This window comes from Biomphalaria glabrata, chromosome 1, assembly GCF_947242115.1.
Source record: "Biomphalaria glabrata chromosome 1, xgBioGlab47.1, whole genome shotgun sequence".
NCBI lineage: Eukaryota > Metazoa > Mollusca > Gastropoda > Planorbidae > Biomphalaria > Biomphalaria glabrata.
The window spans coordinates 76,323,051-76,342,044 of NC_074711.1; the positions used below are offsets into that span (position 1 = coordinate 76,323,051).

Genomic DNA, 18,994 nt, shown 5'->3' on the forward strand with positions numbered 1-18,994 from the left:
TTCAAGTAAGGCAGATAATATTCCAACTGTAATTGCATTATTCATGTCAAACATTTTAAAATTTAAGAACTGTTTCTTATAATAATGGTGAATATTAATTTTTCTTCATATTCTTGTAATTTTCTCAAGCTGTGAAAAGAATTTCTTTTTAGATTTTTTTATTTTTTTTTATTTGCATATCTGGTAGTGTTAATTCATTTACTAACACTGAAATAGTTTTGAATGAAACAAAAATCATTATACTAAAGACAAATCCACCGATTTCAGCATCCCCTTTTTTTTCCAATTATCAACAAAGTATTTTTTTACAAATAAAAACTACATTCAATCCACTCTAATTACTTAAACAATTAAACTTAAACAACTGTCTTTAATGTTTAACTCATTGAATTAATCATGACACTGCTTCCTTGGGGCAGTGACAAGGGTTTTACAAAGTAGTTCATCTCATTTGGACAAAAAAATTTGATTTATTCAGTGTTAAATTTAGTGTGCACAGCCTTGTGTCTATGCAACAGCTAGATAACAAATCTTAGATAATGAATTCAATGATCAAAAAGGTAATAGAATTAATAGTTAAGTGAGTTAGTTGTACTCCTTTAAAATCAAAATAGTTATGTGCATGCATGGAGGCTTAGTTTTTTGTAGACTGTAGTAACGAACGAATAGAAAAAGATTTTAAATAGGCTACATGTTTTTAATTTTAGAAAGAAAACTATGATGAACAAACAAAATGTTAAAGGACAGAACTAGTTTATCAGGTAATGAATAGCTTGTTTTCAATGAAACTTTGCATAGAAATGTGCCTGTAATTCAGTATTCTGATAAATATGGTGTCAGTGTTAGTTTGAAAGTAATAAATGCACCTACCCAGAGCAGTCACCATCCATTTTGTCATAAATTCTAAATCAGATGAAATTTAAAAAAAAAAATATACATATAAAAATTTTAAATGTAAATATGAATTATCAAATATGGGTTTAGTCTATGATAAAAGATTTACTTTTACTGCTGCAAACTAATTACTATTCAAATGTAGTAATAAAAAAGAACACCAAATGTTAAACAAAATGTTTCATTCAATGTTAATGGCAATTTATGGATGTACTACATGACGGAAGTTTTGGTAGTCATTATTTCTTGTGTTGATTCGACATACAAACTTTGTTGCTGTTAATTATTTCATTTTATGGCATTATTGTATTTACATTTTTATACTCTTTATAACAATCCCAACATGATACAATTTATACATTATCACAATAAATCAATATTTGACTAATAAAGATTGTCATTAAATATCTTCAATATGTTATTGTTGTGGCCTTGTGGCTGGTGTACATTTGCAAAAGAAAATGATTAAACCTTGAGCGCCAGTTAAGTATGTAGAAAAAGGTAAAAGGTGCTGCATTATCTCTAGCACATTATGTTTTGATGTTTTTATAAAAATACCAAACTAAAGAAATTAAATGTGTGTATTACCTACAAGTTAATTTTGTTTACCATTTATTGGACATTCCTTCAGAACTGAAGATTATTACTTCCTAAGACCTCCTGAAAGACAGTAGGGGATCACAGCTGGATGAATAAAATACTCAGAAAGACACAATGATAAAGGCACATTCCTTTTTCCATATGCTAGGACAAATTTGTACAACTGCTCCTTCTTCCCTAGTGCTATTAGAGCATGGAATGGGTTGCCTGAGCTAGCCAGGAAAACCAGTGACTTAGCAGAATTAAAGTCATTGGTTAATATGCATGACTAAATGCATGAGGTGTAGGACGTAATCTTTTTTGAAGTACCGTCTGTATTATATAAGATAAGATAGGAATTCAAACTCTGGACTATCGTTACAACTTACCACACATACCATACAACAGCACTGTCACCCAGTCTCTTTATTGTGCCTTAGTTTTCTCCCATGCACTAAATAGATGTTATTAAGTGTTTATGGAAAGAGGTTATTGCTGTCTCAGAAAGTTGTCTACCTTTATATCAATGCATATTCAACAGTTCGTACCATTGTAGAATTAAAAAAATTAAATTAATTGTTTGTTTTTCTTGCACTCTGTTATTGAAATATTTATATAAATAACTTATTTGATCAGGTTATATGCTTTTACTTTATCAGGTTTTTATTATGGATATAAAATTTTTTAATTTGGGCAGATAGGTTTTGAAAAGTATAGGCCTACTTTAAAATGTTATCGTTGGCTTCCTTCAGTTGTAGAATGACTTATCCAGTGAAACACTTTTTAATGTTACTGTGGAGCCCTATTCTGGAGAGACATTTCCCTCCACACGCATCACACATAAAGGTCACATTTTCTTCAGTGCTAGTAGAGTCAGCCACTTTTCATTCGGCATGCTTTTCTTCCAGATCTGAGGCCAATGCTTTTTCGCTGTCCAAAGTTATTGTAAGAAAAGTAATATGCATAATTTTTCAAAAATGGTACTTTTGTAAAGGGGTAAGTGGCAATGCTTGCTTTGTTTTTAGATAATTTAAAAGCTCTATATCTAGATACAATAATTACCTTGATTTGAAAATTAATTGAGAAATAATTTCAAAGAAGTCAAGCCAAAATCTAAACTACTACAGTAAAAAAGACACAAAAAAACTCATCTGTCTGTAAATATTACAAAGAATTTCTTATCCAATTGTGTCTAAACAATAAGACAAGATCAAATTTAATTCATAAGAAGTAAATAGGTACAATGGTATACAGTCAGCTAAATTTAACAATTTGTGTCAATATAAAAAACATAAAAATTTTTATTGTCAATGCCATGTAAATTATAAACATTTAATAAATTATTTTTTAAAATGTATTAAAAAAAACATTCATTCATTGTTTCTGTATATTATGCCAAAAGGCAAAATAAATAATAAGGCACTTTGGTTAAATTATTTAAACAACCGCTTACAAATATGTTGCAATAAATAAATAATAAAGAGTTATGTGGTCATGTGCTAATTATTTCTTGCTATAGCAATCAGTATTAATTGCTTCATAATATTCAGAATTATTTGTATTCCAATGCTTTAAAATGATAATTTTAGGACATCCAGTAATTCTGACAAAAAAAAAAAGTAAAGTTCCCCCTTTCAGACCTTGTGGTCAATAGGGCAGATGATGTAAAGGTCATCTGTTTCTGTGGCCTACGGTTAACAAGTGTGTCATGTGGCCACCACAATGACCAACTGCCTTTACTTTCCCCAACTAATGTCAGGTACCCATTAGAGCTGGGTGGACTCAGAGGTGCCCGAAAATCCAGAAAGTAAAAATCACAGTCTTCACCAGAATTTGAACCCCGGACCCCGGTTTGGAAGCGAAGTGCTTTACCGCTCAGCCACAGCGCCTCCAGTAATTCTGAAAAGTCCACATTTATTTCAAGTTTTAAACAGCTCCAATTTTTCATTTATTAAAAGTTTTAATAATGCCAGAAATGATGATAACTAATGCCCAATATAAAGCTTTACATTTTTTTTTCATCAAGACTTTTAAAAATATATGTTGAATACATATAGTCACATATTGTCCAGATTTCATAACAATGTCTAAGGCTTTACTTACACAATCTTAGTTTTATTCTGCTGACTTGGACTTGGTGTTCACTTTTTTATCTCTAATAAAAAACTGTATTAAGATCATAGACAGCCCTGCTAGCCAGTACATGATTCCCATATAATGATAAGTGGCAGAGTATGTGCTAAAGATATCTCTCAAAGCACCTGAAAGAGGGAAAAATACAAGTATTAGTTAAATTTCTATAATGTGACATTCTTTGAACATAACATATATTTTGTAAAAGTTCTCAAACAATTATTGTCAGACGTATTCAACATTGGGAGAAGCTACATGTAAGGAAGATCACTTTTAGACTAAATTGTGGAATAGTGAAGGTATTGGAATAAAATAAGAAATTACTTACAGTGATAAAAAAAAACTAAATAATTTGCTATTAGAAAGGAAAAGTGGTTATTTCAATAATCTAGCTTTCCATCAGAGAACTAAATCTCTTTCAGACTTCAATAATTTTGCCTAATTTTGACAAAAAACATTAAATGATGTACCAACCAATAGTATAATGTAATTAAGGAATAGCTTGAACTGGAATACATAGAAATGGCTGGAATCTATTGATGACATTAAATTCAGTTCAAATGAATGATATGTTGTATAGTTTGTAGACAATTGCGTTTCTCTTTTAGATTTATTTGTAATTATAAAAATCAATACATTATTTTCAAACCTGCTATTGGATATGAGATTCCAGACCCAAAGCCCAAAAAGTTGATGTATATACTAAGTGCTGGTCCCAGGCGCTCAAATCCAAAGACTTCAATCACAACCAAACTCTGAAAACAAGAAAATGTTTTTGTTCAAAGATATTTTGGATTAGATGACATTTAATGCTATTCAATAAAAAAACTAATAGTTTTTAAAGTTATACAACTCTTTCAGTTTGAATGGAGCATTCAGTTGAAAATTAAGATTTAAAATAACAACCGAATGGATGAGACTTTTAAAAATGTTTCATGTGGAATGACTATTTAAGAAAGGCATGATTCCCTAACAAAGGACAACAAACTTCAAGTGTCTTGTTTATTTCACTCAGTGTACAGCAATGTTTTTGTTTTTAGCAACCAACATGTTGATTATATTGAAAGCTATGCATGGACATATATATGTCTATGGTGCTGGCTGTGGTTATTGTCAGATATTTTAATTCCTTTTTTTTAAAAATACTATGTAAGTTCTTTTCATTTGAAATTAGTCATTTAGACTTCTCTGTTCCTTTTCAAAGATTTTTGTTTGAAATCATATTTACTATAAATTCTCAACTGCATTAGATATAATTGGTACATAAAGGCCTTTTAAAGTGCACTCAGTCAGGATTTGGGTTGTTGAATAAATAAAATGCTAATTTAAAGTCTTGGATAGGATAGGCTAGGCTTTCCAGATGCACACATGCACACAATTCTTTATGGAGATTTAAAAAGTATTATAAAACATTTTTTTTTTAAATTTAAACTTTAAAAACTATGCTTACAATGTATTAGTTGAAATATATGTCAGTAAATCAAAAGCTGTAAAATTACTATATCTTATATGTTCTTCACATGACCATACATTATTTATGAGTCAGTTTGTGTGTTTAAACAAGAAGATTTAAAGAAATTAATTCGATTGATATGCTATTGCTGTATACAGCAAAGTGAAAGCAGGACATATTCATACTTATGTTAATGTCTGGCAGACGATTGGCGGGAACTGCAAGAAAAGAACATCCAAGGCCTATCCTTTTGTCGGCCATATGATAACTTAAAACCAAAAAAGAAAAATTAAGCTAGACTCAAAAACTAAAAAAAAAAAATCCACTGTTTTGTTTGTATTCACCAACTTCTTTGTGTATACTTATACACTGCTTTTTAATATCAAGATGCAATCTAATTATTTTTGTTAAGCTTGTAAAAACACACACACACACAAAGGCCTACATGCAGAGTGTTGGCAGGGTATACCTGAAGTGACCAAAAGAATCCTGTCAAAAATCCCCACGAGGCTGCCAGACACATGATGAGAATGACATCGTTGATGAATGGTGTCATATGAAAGAGCAAGGCACAGATCAACATTGGGCCAATCACAATCGAGGTTGGTCTAAAAAACCCAAGCTGCAGAATTACACCTTCAAGAGAAAACGTTAATGTTGAGTTAAAAAAAAATGATTAAAAAAATATCTTTTTATTAGGAGAATAGCCGTTACTAGTTTTGTGTCGTCTGTCTGTCCGTTCCATATAGCAAAAAGTTTAAAGAAAGCAAATAATTTTAAAATCTACACATTGAGGAATGAAAAAAAAAACAACTTACCTGGAATAAATCGACCTAGACCCTCTGTTATCGATGCCATTATTAAACACAGTGACACTTCTTGGTTCGACATATGTTTTTCTTTCATCAAGGGAGGTAAGAAGATTGAATAAAGAACAGACGAGATGCCACCAGCAGCAAAGAAAATTCCCACCAGCCAAAAACTGAAACTCTTGACCAGCTCTGGAATTTTACAGCTACATCTCCGACTTTTGTTCCTGTTCTCTGTTTCATTGCATTCTCTAAAGAAACAAACAAATCAAAGATAAGACTAGATTTATGTAATAAAGATAGAGCTCAGATTATTTATAGCGTCTAATTAGATTAAAGAGCAGCACTTACAAATGAGTATCATATATTACCAAGAAATTTTAAATTTATATATTCCAATATTTATCGTAACCAATTTCTCTCACCAACAACATCTTTTTATCACATTTCTTTGTCTCTATGTTTAACCCGTTTTGACAGCCTTAAGTTTCTTAAAATACGTTAAGAATTATACAAAATCTATTATCACGTAGAATCGTTGTTGTTAGTCAAACTTTCATGTAGCCTACCTGTTTGATATTTGGTAGAATTCTCGCTCAGTATCATAATTTATATCACAATTAAGATGGTTCGAGTTGCTTTCCTTCAATGAAGGTATGGACGATTTCTTTGTGTTATGATCGGCATTTTGTGAGGAATCAATCTCTTTACAAATTAAACTGGATGTGACGGATATTTCTTGTGCTGCCTCATTTGTGGATTCATCATATTTTCCTGAATCAAGATCCTTGTCAGATAAAAAAATAAATGCATTCATGTTCTTTTTGTCGACTGGCGGTATCGCTGTTTCAAAATCCCCTTCACCTGAGACTTTAACACTGTCATTCACCGAGACAGCTTTCGAAGCGATGAGTTTGGCCTGCTCTTCTTCCACTGCTTCAGTCAGACTGTTCTTGGCAGTGGCCGCGGAGTAGCTCTCTGGTGGAGTGAAGAGTGACACGCAGATACACTGCTGGAGCGCCAGGCCGGCCATCAACAAGAGTCCACCACTCAGGACGTAGGTGTCAATGAAGTACCTGGCGAGGAAGGGATAGGCCACTCCTCCAGCGCTGACGCCGCAACATGCAATGGATGTGGCGATGGGTCGTTTTTTGTCAAAGTATTGATTAATAATGACCATGGTTGGGCAGTAAAGGAGAGACTGACCAACTCCTGAAGAAAAAAAAATCAAAATTATTGTGAGATATCTAATTTAATTTAAATAAAAAAAATAATTTAACTGTTAACAAATGTAGGCTCAATGCGCTCTGATAACAAACATTTGATAAACAAGAGAGTTACAATGGCAAACTAATCTAAATACATTTTGTAGTGTCAATGTTCTTCTTGAATACAATGAGGCATGTGGTATGTCTGAGCTTTAGGAGAAGTGAGCTCCAAACCTTTGGTCTATGCACTGAAAAAGCCCGCGAACCGTAAGTGTTGAGGGGAAAATGCGACACAACTAGAAGCCTTGGTTCCATGTTAGTTACACATTGTTAGCGAACGACGTAACTCTCTACACAAGGCTTATCATCCCTTAGTACATTTTCTATATAAAACAAAATTAATTATGACTATTTGATGAGCAAGTTGCTTATTAAAAAAAAATGATTCATGGGTTGTCGTCGACAATAAATAATTGTGCAAAGTCTCCACAAAAGTGGGAGAAATAACGTGTACAAGATTCTACCAAAAAAAAAAAAAAGGAAAAGGTTAATATAAGCTTTGTAAACTAGCAAAATATAACAAAAATACTTTAAAAAAACACAAAATGTTTGTAAAATGTCTTACATGTTTAGGATGTTCCTTTAGAGTTGAAGGTAATTACTTCCTAGTCCAAACCTCCCGCAGGACGACTGGGGATGGGAGCGGGCAGGGTTTGAACCCTGGACCATCGATAAATCTGAACGACAATCCAGCGCACAAACCGCACGACCAGGCAGCCATTATAATGAGTGAATGGAGACCACTGTTCAATATCTCTCAATATTATAAGATTTGTGTCGCCTTTTTCTATGTAAAACAAAATTAATTACCTCTAATTGATAAACTTGTAAAGTTTCGCCTAACGGTAAAACTTCATGTGGTTTCCCTATTTAGACCTAACAAAACAAAAAAAGTAATTTGAAGTAATGTCACATGTGACACCTGACTTCACCAAAGGTCAAACAGTGAAGGTCGTCACATAAAAGTCACGTTATCTGTTTGCAAGACATTTCGTCATTTTTTCGACTTCTTTTTGAGAAACAATGGAGCAGACGTTTTGGTTTAGTGTGTGACAGAATAATACTTTATTAATACATTATTATTATTTTAGATGTTAACTACGTCTTTACAAAGCTTCTATCAACTCAATCTGTCTGTGTGTAGGATACAAAGTTTGTACACGTTATTTCTCGCACACCCAATCTCAGATTAAGTTGAAATTTTGCACAATTATTTCTTTTACTTGACAACATAAGAATGAATTTAAAAAATTAACCAATTAAGTAATTACCTATTGGTAATTAATTATTTTGTTGGGTATCTTGAACAAGGGAAAGGAATCGTATTTGACAGATGTGGTGGAATAAGTTGAATTTGTTCCCTTGAGGATTCTTGAGCCCAAAGTGAACTTTTTTTTTATGCATTTAAAAAACGATCATGTACACATTTAGAAACATACTCCCCTTCTTTCCTCCCCCCTTTCCCAACTGGTCCAGACAAGTGATATGATCAAAGCGCATTGAGAATGCTAAAAACTAAACAAAGACAGTTGGTACAAATATTTCTAATCGAACAGATTTATTATTTCTAGCTCAGTGATTTGTAGAATTACATGACTGGTCCAAACTAAATGATAAAATTACATTTAATATACGCTTTTTTAAAAAGTATTTTTTGCTTTGTTTTTCTTGTTAGAAATCTGGTCTTACCGTAAAAAGCACCAAGGGTCAATATCATAAGGCCGATATTAGGTACGAAGCTGCTGAGAGCGATTCCCAGACCTTGGAATACAACCCCGATTATACACAATGTGCGTACTGTAAATTTCTTCATCAACACATGGACTACAAAAAGTGCTGAAAAAAATTAAAAATTTATATTTGAGGTGAACAAGATCAAGAATAAAATACTTATGTATAAATCTAAATATGTTCTCTATATTGTAGGCTATTGCTAAAGTAAAAAAAAATATTGAGCTGTTCTTTTATAATTTAAGAAATGTCATTGAATTTTATCGTCAAAGTTTCAGGCTTTCCTTCAGAAAGGAAAGCCGTTTCACCTTAGCCCAAACTACTGTAGGACGGACATGACGACAGCAAGACAGAAGTGATGACAGCAGGACCGAAAGTGAAGACAGCAGAATGGAAAGTGACGACAGCAGGACGGAAGTGACGACATCAGGACGAAAGGGACGACAGTAAGACGGAAAGTGACGATAGCAGGACAGAAAGTGACGACAGCAAGACGGAAGTGACGACAGCAGGACAGAAAGTGACGACAGCGGGAGAGGATGGAACTCGGGAACATCGTGACGAAAATCCGAATCGCAGACATGACGGCCAGACAGACATGAATTACATTTTGTTACATATTTTGTCAGTTTCCTGAAAATAAACTGATCACTCTCATGTACATCTACATTTATTTGCTAAAATTTAAATATAACGAAGCCGGCCCTGATTATGAATAAAAGCTATAGGCCTACTTAGCTTATTTTCGAGAATGAGAGTTGATGCATCTAAAAATGTAACAAACATTTGGCGACTGCTCTAAATTCATATATATATATATATATATATATATATGTATGTATGTATATGTGTGTGTGTGCGCGCGCGCGCTTATACATAGCATTTAGGTTTACATGTGGTTAGGGTTTTGGAAAAAAAATCCCCCTCTCCAAGTCAAACGTTCAGGTGTGCTGGATCCGCTGGTGGTCTATCAGGATTTTTGTTTCATTTTGACATGTATTATATGTGTGCTAATATGCACAAGTACTATTTTAATTTTCCGCCCAGATAACGTTCTGTAGTACTAGATCTAGTGTTATCGCAATAGCTGACTAATGTCTCCTATTTTTGAACTTGCTATAGGCCCATTGGTTTTAGCTTTTCCTGTTAATAAAATGAAGATCTGCATTTCTTTTAACATGAGGTACTGACACACAACATGCATCAAACTTTAGACTTGAAAGCTGACTGATAGATAAGGTTGTTGGATCAGCGGCATTCCAACACGACAGTCTGATGTTCTAACGCACCGCCACCGCCGTCCCCCAGTATATTGAAGGAATGAGAATGTTATCAATCTTTTTTAACATTTTTTTAAAATAAAAAGAACATTTTATTCAAGCCGCTTTCAAAAAGTTACGAGATAAAATTAAATTTGGTCGGCAGTTTTAACTCAAGAAGTGCAGGTTACAATAAATATGAAGTATTGCCTCATTAGCCATTTCTATTTCAATCACAAGCACAATTTACATTGTACATAAAACACTTTTAACTTTCAGCGCAGAGGCGTAGCTAGGGTGGGGGGAGGAAGGAAGAGAATTTAAAATCCCCCCGGGCCTCCACTCGAGGGGGGGGGGGGGGCCCAAATGAGTGTTTTTTACATTAAATATTACGCAAAATCCAGGGGCCCCCAAATAAGTCAAGCCCCCCGATCCCCCTAATGATGGCAAATTCCTAGCTACGCCACTGCTTCAGCGCCAAAAAAATGTTTTTTAAAGCCAAATAGAATAATTTTGTCAAAATCATATATTTTTTTTTTATTTCAAAGCTGTTCAGAATGCAGGACAGTTAGGACACTCCTTATATTTTCTCCGCCTTTTTCTGTTATGATTTCAACAGGTGGTTCCTATCCAAATAGAAATGTAAATTGTGTAGTGAATGTGATGTACACTTCTGTAATTAGTTCAAAACTTAGGAAAATATCATTGGTTACTAGAAAGTGGTGTGTATCGATACCTCTAAATAACATCCCGATAATGTCTTCCAATTCTGAACCAGAGTTTGAATCCAGTACCACCGATATATCGAGCAAGTTTCTAGTTGTGGTTGATGTTCTAGCGTACATGTCTAGGTAAAAACAAGATGGTTTCATTTACTTGCTAAGCTGAAGGTACAGCTCTGGACTCCGCTGATGATTGACGTCATGTAAGATGTGGAACCAAACTTTTCTTGAATCTCTATGAACAATATCCCGAAACTTTTCACGTAGCCAAAAGTAAAGAAATGGACGCCAAAACCGCCTGAGGAAAAAAAAATACATTAGCATTTTATTCATATAAGATGAACCACATTAAAATATTTAAAAGAAAATATCTCTTTTATACAACTTCTAGAGCGATCGCTACCACTCTCATGACTAATGAATGTTAGATTAAAAAACAATGGAACCTTTTTTACCTCTCCCCACCCATTCCATATGCTAGGACAAATTCATACAAGTGCCCCTTCTTCCTCGGTGCCATTAGACTTAGAGCATAGAACGGGTTGACTTAATCAGCCAGGAAAACCAACAACTTAAGTCTCTGATTAATATACGTGAATAGATTGACATGCGTACTCGTAGGACGTAAATATCTAATCGTTTGAAGTAACGTCTGTAATTTATAAGATAAGAAATATAATTAAAACTGTTCGAAAACGAATTTATACAAATATATTTGCACATTGAGACCACTCGACTCTGACGTTCAATTAACAATGGGTACAACTAATTACCCCGGTACCTATGATGACCAAAAGTTCTGTTATTTTTACTTTCGTCTTCGTCAAGAAAACCATTAAATGACCTAGGTCTACATTTTCTCTTTGGCAACTATCCAATGACAGGTTTTTAAACAAGAGAACCACGCAAGGACATCCCTATTACAAAAAGAACCATTCAATGTCTTAGTTCAACGTTTCTCAAACTGTGGGCCGCGCTCTAAACATATCAACACCTTTCCGACATTGCGACTCTAGGAGTCTACGCTACTTTCTTAGATCAGAACTGTGGGTTTGTTTCTGACTGACTTACTACCGTACTCTTGACACCACAAGACGTCTTGCGGACCGCAAGGATGAACTTACAAAGATCATGTCCATTACAAACGTACATTGGCCACTGCTTCACATTGGTCTCTCACTTCAGTATCGGCCTGTCCCATCAGTCTCAGTTTGACCCGGCCTGTCCCATCCAGTCTCAGTTTGACCCGGCCTGTCCCATCCAGTCTCAGTTTGACCCGGCCTGTCCCATCCAGTCTCAGTTTGACCCGGCCTGTCCCATCCAGTCTCAGTTTGACCCGGCCTGTCCCATCCAGTCTCAGTTTGACCCGGCCTGTCCCATCCAGTCTCAGTTTGACCCGGCCTGTCCCATCCAGTCTCAGTTTGACCGGCCTGTCCCATCCAGTCTCAGTTTGACCCGGCCTGTCCCATCCAGTCTCAGTTTGACCGGCCTGTCCCATCCAGTCTCAGTTTGACCCGGCCTGTCCCATCCAGTCTCAGTTTGACCCGGCCTGTCCCATCCAGTCTCAGTTTGACCGGCCTGTCCCATCCAGTCTCAGTTTGACTATATTTGACCCGGCCTGTCCCATCCAGTCTCAGTTTGACCGGCCTGTCCAATCCAGTCTCAGTTTGACTATATTTGACCCGGCCTGTCCCATCCAGTCTCAGTTTGACCGGCCTGTCCCATCCAGTCTCAGTTTGACTATATTTGACCCGGCCTGTCCCATCCAGTCTCAGTTTGACCGGCCTGTCCCATCCAGTCTCAGTTTGACCCGGCCTGTCCCATCCAGTCTCAGTTTGACCCGGCCTGTCCCATCCAGTCTCAGTTTGACCCGGCCTGTCCCATCCAGTCTCAGTTTGACCGGCCTGTCCCATCCAGTCTCAGTTTGACTATATTTGACCCGGCCTGTCCCATCCAGTCTCAGTTTGACCGGCCTGTCCCATCCAGTCTCAGTTTGACTATATTTGACCCGGCCTGTCCCATCCAGTCTCAGTTTGACCCGGCCTGTCCCATCCAGTCTCAGTTTGACCGGCCTGTCCCATCCAGTCTCAGTTTGACCGGCCTGTCCCATCCAGTCTCAGTTTGACCGGCCTGTCCCATCCAGTCTCAGTTTGACTATATTTGACCCGGCCTGTCCCATCCAGTCTCAGTTTGACCGGCCTGTCCCATCCAGTCTCAGTTTGACTATATTTGACCCGGCCTGTCCCATCCAGTCTCAGTTTGACTATATTTGACCCGGCCTGTCCCATCCAGTCTCAGTTTGACCGGCCTGTCCCATCCAGTCTCAGTTTGACTATATTTGACCCGGCCTGTCCCATCCAGTCTCAGTTTGACCGGCCTGTCCCATCCAGTCTCAGTTTGACCCGGCCTGTCCCATCCAGTCTCAGTTTGACCCGGCCTGTCCCATCCAGTCTCAGTTTGACCCGGCCTGTCCCATCCAGTCTCAGTTTGACCGGCCTGTCCCATCCAGTCTCAGTTTGACTATATTTGACCCGGCCTGTCCCATCCAGTCTCAGTTTGACCGGCCTGTCCCATCCAGTCTCAGTTTGACTATATTTGACCCGGCCTGTCCCATCCAGTCTCAGTTTGACCCGGCCTGTCCCATCCAGTCTCAGTTTGACCGGCCTGTCCCATCCAGTCTCAGTTTGACCGGCCTGTCCCATCCAGTCTCAGTTTGACCGGCCTGTCCCATCCAGTCTCAGTTTGACTATATTTGACCCGGCCTGTCCCATCCAGTCTCAGTTTGACCGGCCTGTCCCATCCAGTCTCAGTTTGACTATATTTGACCCGGCCTGTCCCATCCAGTCTCAGTTTGACCGGCCTGTCCCATCCAGTCTCAGTTTGACCCGGCCTGTCCCATCCAGTCTCAGTTTGACCGGCCTGTCCCATTCAGTCTCAGTTTGACCGGCCTGTCCCATCCAGTCTCAGTTTGACCCGGCCTGTCCCATCCAGTCTCAGTTTGACCGGCCTGTCCCATCCAGTCTCAGTTTGACTATATTTGACCCGGGCTTACATAATATAAAAAAAAAGTGTTTTAGTGAGACCAATCGTTACAGAAGGTCTGAACACTGTGAGCAGTTTAGTGAACACTGAAGTGCAACGTAACAACCTGTGAGGTTTAGTGAACACAAACATGAAATAGAAACAATAGATATAAACAAACAATCTTCCATGTTCATAGACTCTTAGCTAGAAGAAAGTGCAACGCGTTGGCTTAATTAAGAAGCATGAGAAGGCTTTAGCCCATAAGTTCGAATTCAGGTCGTTTCCTTTTTGTTTAAATACATTTTAAAAGCGATCACCCAGAAACCCCGTTATTTCTCCCCCTAGCCTTTCCAACTGATCCAGACAAGTGATAGGATCATAGCGTATAGAGAACGCTGAAAGCATGAAATTACACTTAACAATAACAAATGGTAATCGCATAGACTTACTATCGTTAGTCTAGACACAGTCTAGAGTCTAGGTCTATTACAAATTTAATGACATGACTAATCGAAACTAATTGATACACTTAATATAAGCTTTGTTGTTGTTTTTTTTTCAAGATTTTTTTTTTAATTCTGTTATTTATAATTCTAGGATGGTGTCACAACTCACTAGTGCATGTACAAGTTTGTGAAGCACTGTCATATTCTTTTCCTTTGATAATCTTACACAATCGATTGATGATCCGACATGAATGTCATTAACTCAGCATAGACCAGCAATACGAGCACTTTCACGAGGGCAACAAACTACACGGTGTGCCAGGCGGAGAATACAATCATGTACATTACATTCCTAGAGTTTAGGCGTTTATCTGTTAGACCCTGCCCTAAAGTAAGCTTAGAATTAATAACATTAGAACCAAATACAGAATATTGCAGATGAAATAGATGTATTTGGTTATGTAGCCAATAGTTAATTCTGTTATAGTCTCGTCCAAACATAGTAAATGGAAGAAACGAAGATTAAGATAATACATTCTTAAAGGGAGTTCAAACTGAATACATTTATGTGTGTGTGTGTGTGTCCTTATTACCTCCCTTCTTCTCCACTAATAATATTTGTAATCTGAAAAGGTCATTGAATAGAAGTCGGTGAGGTATTGCGTGTCTGTGGTTTTCGTTCAAGGTCATCAAGGATCTCTGCACTCGTGTACATAGTATGCAGCAGCGAGTTGTGTCCTGTTTTTTTTTTAACACACTAACTGTGTGTACTGAACACAGCGCGAAAGTTTTAAGTTTCATCTGACTTGAGGCCAACTCCTTCGTTTGTTGTTTTTTTAAAGCGGATAGACAAGCCAGCATTAGCAGAATGACAGGTTCTAAACCATTCACGTGTAAAGAGAAGATAACAGAGACATGACAGAACGTGTAGCGAGGTCAACAAGTTGGTCAACAAAGAATGACCTACTGACGGAGATGGGCTATCCCGTGCGTCATAAGGCTACACGGATGTGCAGCCCGGGGCGGTATTTTTTTAAACAAATAATTGTACTTTATGCTTGATTACATTAAACAATAACAAATGGTTAAAAAAAAATACTCCTAATCGCATTGATTTATTACATCTCTCTCTCTCTCTCTCTCTCTGTCTCTCTCTCACTCTCTCTCTCTCTCTCTCTGTCAAACACAGATACACACTTGAAATGCTACCTCGATGCTAATTATACATTTAACTTCAAATTAATTCAACCAACACAATTCGTGTTCGATTTCTTTCACATATGTCGGTTCCTCCGTGTGTGTGTGTGTGTGTGTGTTGCTTCTACACCACACGCATTCTTTAATGGTGTCATATTTTCATTAATCATCATCAATTGATTTGTTTAGTGTATGTGTGTGTGTGTGGGGGGGGGTACTATGACGGTGTATGGAATCAAAATTCTAGAATTATCCTCTCCCCTTAATCAAAAGACGTCCACATTAATATATCAATTCAATCAGCTTTTTTTCCCAGACGATCCTGTCTTGAAAAGTACCCATAACGATAAATATTTCGGATGTTCCATCAGAGTTGAAGATAATGTACTTCCTAGACGACGGGCGATGGCAGCGGGCGGGGTATGAACCCGGGACCATTGAGAAAACCCGCATGACCAATCAGCCACACGGTTGTTTGCTTGTTTACTGTAATAGTACATTAATCGAATTCATTCCTTTAAATCTCCTTGCTTAAACACACCAACTGACTTATAAATGAATGTATTGTCCTGAGCAACATGAATTGGACGTACTAAATGTACAACTTTGGATTTACTGACATATTACAACAAGTACATTGTAAGCTTGGTTTTTTAAAGTTTACATATTTTTTGTATGAAATATTGAACTCACAGTGCTGAATGGATTAGAAGAGCTTTAGGCTAAGGTCAGATGTGTCTCCCTATCAAACTATTCTTCTTATTGGCTAATAATACCTATGTAGGTTTCTAACACATACTTCAGCGTCATAAATAATAGTTCAGCATGCCTTAAAAGAGTTCACACATGCTATCCTCAGCAAACGTGTAACAATCCAGCCAGCACGGCTGACACAGCTCGTGTTCTATACATGTACTTGATAATAAACTTACCCAACATCACCATCCAGGCCCATCCTCTGTCCACAGGAAGACTCTTGCCTGTTGAACCCATCGATACCATCACAGCGAATTGAACGTTTTTGTCCTATGCTGACACTGAAACAATCCACAGTTTATATATTTACTATGCCAATCATTTATGGCAATTTATAATCGGTATTGATGTAAAATGTGGATTTGGTTGAGTAGGCCTGCTCCTCAAAGCTGCCACTCTTTTTTGAGCTAGATCTTCAACATTACAAGTTGTTTTTGTTTTTTTTTTCTAATAGAAAAAAAAGAAAGAAAATAAAAATTATTAATTCTACAGATCTAGATCTAGTTAGAGGCTGTCTTTCAAAGTTTTCATTGTACGTAATAGTTACTTAATAGTAGTCTTAAAATATCTGTCGTTACTGAAGATTTATTCTAAGAGTTTATTTCCTTACTCTAAGTAAAAATAGAATGAAAAGGTCAAATGATCTAGATCTAGATCTACTTACATGTCATAGCCGTAGAGCTTGCGAAAAGGTAGGCCTACATTGATTTCGTAACCATATAGATCTAGATTTGTATACAACTCAGTCCAAAGTGTACTGATAAGATAAAGGTATCTCCATTGGAAAAAAAAAAAATAAATCCAGTTACACAAAGGGAGGTAAATATGAAAATGAGGGAGTGGGGGGACGAACACGTTTACAACCACAGACCTGTGGTTACGAATTACCCGCCTCGAGAGTGACGTGCCCTTGACAGATTAACGGTTTTCAATGGACAAATAAAAAGCCAGCGTGATTCAGCAAAATATGTCTTATATTTCATTATGATTTAAAATAAACGGTCGAGGTGGAAGGCATTTTATTGCGGAGGAATTCATTTGCAGGCTTTATATAAACACAAATTATATGCTACTTTTATTATTAGGTAGCTCTGTTTCTACTGGAAATGAAATTTTAATGTAGGCCTATTAGAGTTGTATAAGCTACATGTTACACGTTTTTTTACAACCTATGATATAGGAAATAACAGAGTGGGACAACACATGTTCCGAAAAGTAAAAAAATTGGATGTAATGTAACATGCCCTTGTGGAGTGTCTCCAAAACATCCCTTTAGGGAAAAAAAAATAATATGGAGAGCTGCCTGATCTGGAAACTGCTGTGTTCATCTCAGATACATCTTGGCAGAGGCGTAGTGAGCCAAACGAGCGCCCTGGAGAAGGTACCTTATTGGCGCAAACCCCCCCCCCCCCCCCCACAATTTCCATAAATATCACATAGAAATATAGGCTTATAAATAAAATGTATTTAATAATATTAATATAATACAAATAACCTTAGAATGTATGACCTAACTAAAATATCTACAATAATTTTACTTCTACAAAATGATCCACTGTTTCACTAGCTAAAAAAAAAAGACTCTTGATACTCCGTGGTGTTTCTGAATTTTCTAAATCGATTTTTCTAAAATGAAATCATTAATTGGTAGCAAAATTGTATTGCCACTAATATTAACCTGCAGGCCTACAAACTATACACCATTTCTTCTACGTGGATGTAAAAAGGAATGTAAAACGTCTAGTTAATAGGCATACACATATTTAAAAACAAAACAATTAGCCTATCGTTATTTTGTGTTTGTCGTCACTACCAATTCATTCTTCAAATGTCGTGATAACGCCAAGAACTAGTCAGAGCTATCACCACAATTTCAAATTGAGTTTTTATTCATCTTCTGGGATCCACTTAGAAATCAAGCAAAAAGTGGCATTAAACGAATAAAATTTGGAACTTTATTTGACTCGACTTATGTTAATGTTATCTCTCATCGAGAGCAAATGTATCTAGCTATGTAGAGACTGCTTTTACCAACACCATCAAGATTGAAGTTTTTCCAGTAAAAAGAGCGCAGAGATAAAACAATGTTTCTCATACTTCTAATAGTGGCTTTCCCCTACCCCCCCCCCCCCCACACACACACTAAACAAAATTTGCTAATAGGTCTGTAAGCATTGGGATCAAGCTTTTTCCTGTATTTTAACCGTCCGAAATCCATTATGTCTTGGTCTATACCACACTTGACTTTTAGAAAGAAAAGCGCAAGTCAAAATCAAAGTGGAGTTTTGGACAGGTTGATAATGAAATTTGAGATATATTCTAGGCATTTGATCATGCACGTTCGTAATGGGCTTGATGGAAAGATCCCACTGGTGTTCAGAAAGATGTCTTGTAGCGAGCCTAATTGTTTGCGTAAAAAAAAGTGTCAACTGAATGATGATACTTCACTCAGAACAAATGTAACTGTTCTCACCTATGTGTCACCTACGAGAGTCAGCCTACTGGCTAGAATCTGAGTCTTTTGAAAAAGATCTTTATGAATTGATCTTGTTGCAGACTCTCACAAAAACAGTACGAAAGGTCCTAATTAGTGGATGAAACGGCTTCACTTAATGTAATAATTTCTTTTTAAGCATTGATAATAATATCTTTTTTACTTGTATAATACTCAAATCTTGATTTTGACTACAACAATTTTTTGTTCTTGAAAGAATAAAAATAAA

At 36.6% G+C, this 18,994-nt stretch overlaps 1 protein-coding gene across 3 annotated transcripts; it reads right to left on the reverse strand.

The window, feature by feature from the left end:
- Positions 1-629: 629 nt before the first annotated feature.
- LOC106078688 (monocarboxylate transporter 9-like) lies at positions 630-17,170 on the reverse strand. Of its 3 annotated transcripts, none has more exons than XM_056015263.1 (9): positions 16,936-17,170; positions 16,448-16,718; positions 10,863-11,146; positions 8,826-8,972; positions 6,438-7,080; positions 5,878-6,119; positions 5,529-5,695; positions 4,256-4,361; positions 630-3,734 (listed from the first exon to the last, which is right to left on the reverse strand). In XM_056015263.1, the coding sequence occupies exons 3-9, from the start codon at positions 10,996-10,998 to the stop codon at positions 3,589-3,591; spliced, it is 1,587 nt and encodes a 528-aa protein (XP_055871238.1). In that variant the 5' UTR covers positions 10,999-11,146; positions 16,448-16,718; positions 16,936-17,170; the 3' UTR covers positions 630-3,588. The 3 variants fall into 3 exon arrangements, with proteins under 3 accessions (XP_055871238.1, XP_055871229.1, XP_055871220.1); XM_056015254.1 differs by having other exon boundaries at positions 11,003-11,146; positions 16,448-16,552; positions 16,936-17,163; XM_056015245.1 differs by having other exon boundaries at positions 11,003-11,146; positions 16,936-17,163.
- Between the last annotated feature and the right edge of the window lie 1,824 nt (positions 17,171-18,994).

What these genes read in the sequence shown, in the direction of transcription:
- LOC106078688 (XM_056015254.1), bottom strand. Translation starts at nt 16,517, where the DNA reads ATGGTATCGATGGGTTCAACAGGCAAGAGTCTTCCTGTGGACAGAGGA. An exon ending in CTGTACCTTCAGCTTAGCAA is followed by an intron (nt 8,973 to 11,002) that starts GTAAATGAAACC and finishes AATTTTTTTCAG; the next exon opens with CACTTTTTGTAGTCCATGTG. An exon ending in TCTAGGTCGATTTATTCCAG is followed by an intron (nt 5,696 to 5,877) that starts GTAAGTTGTTTT and finishes TTTCTCTTGAAG; the next exon opens with GTGTAATTCTGCAGCTTGGG.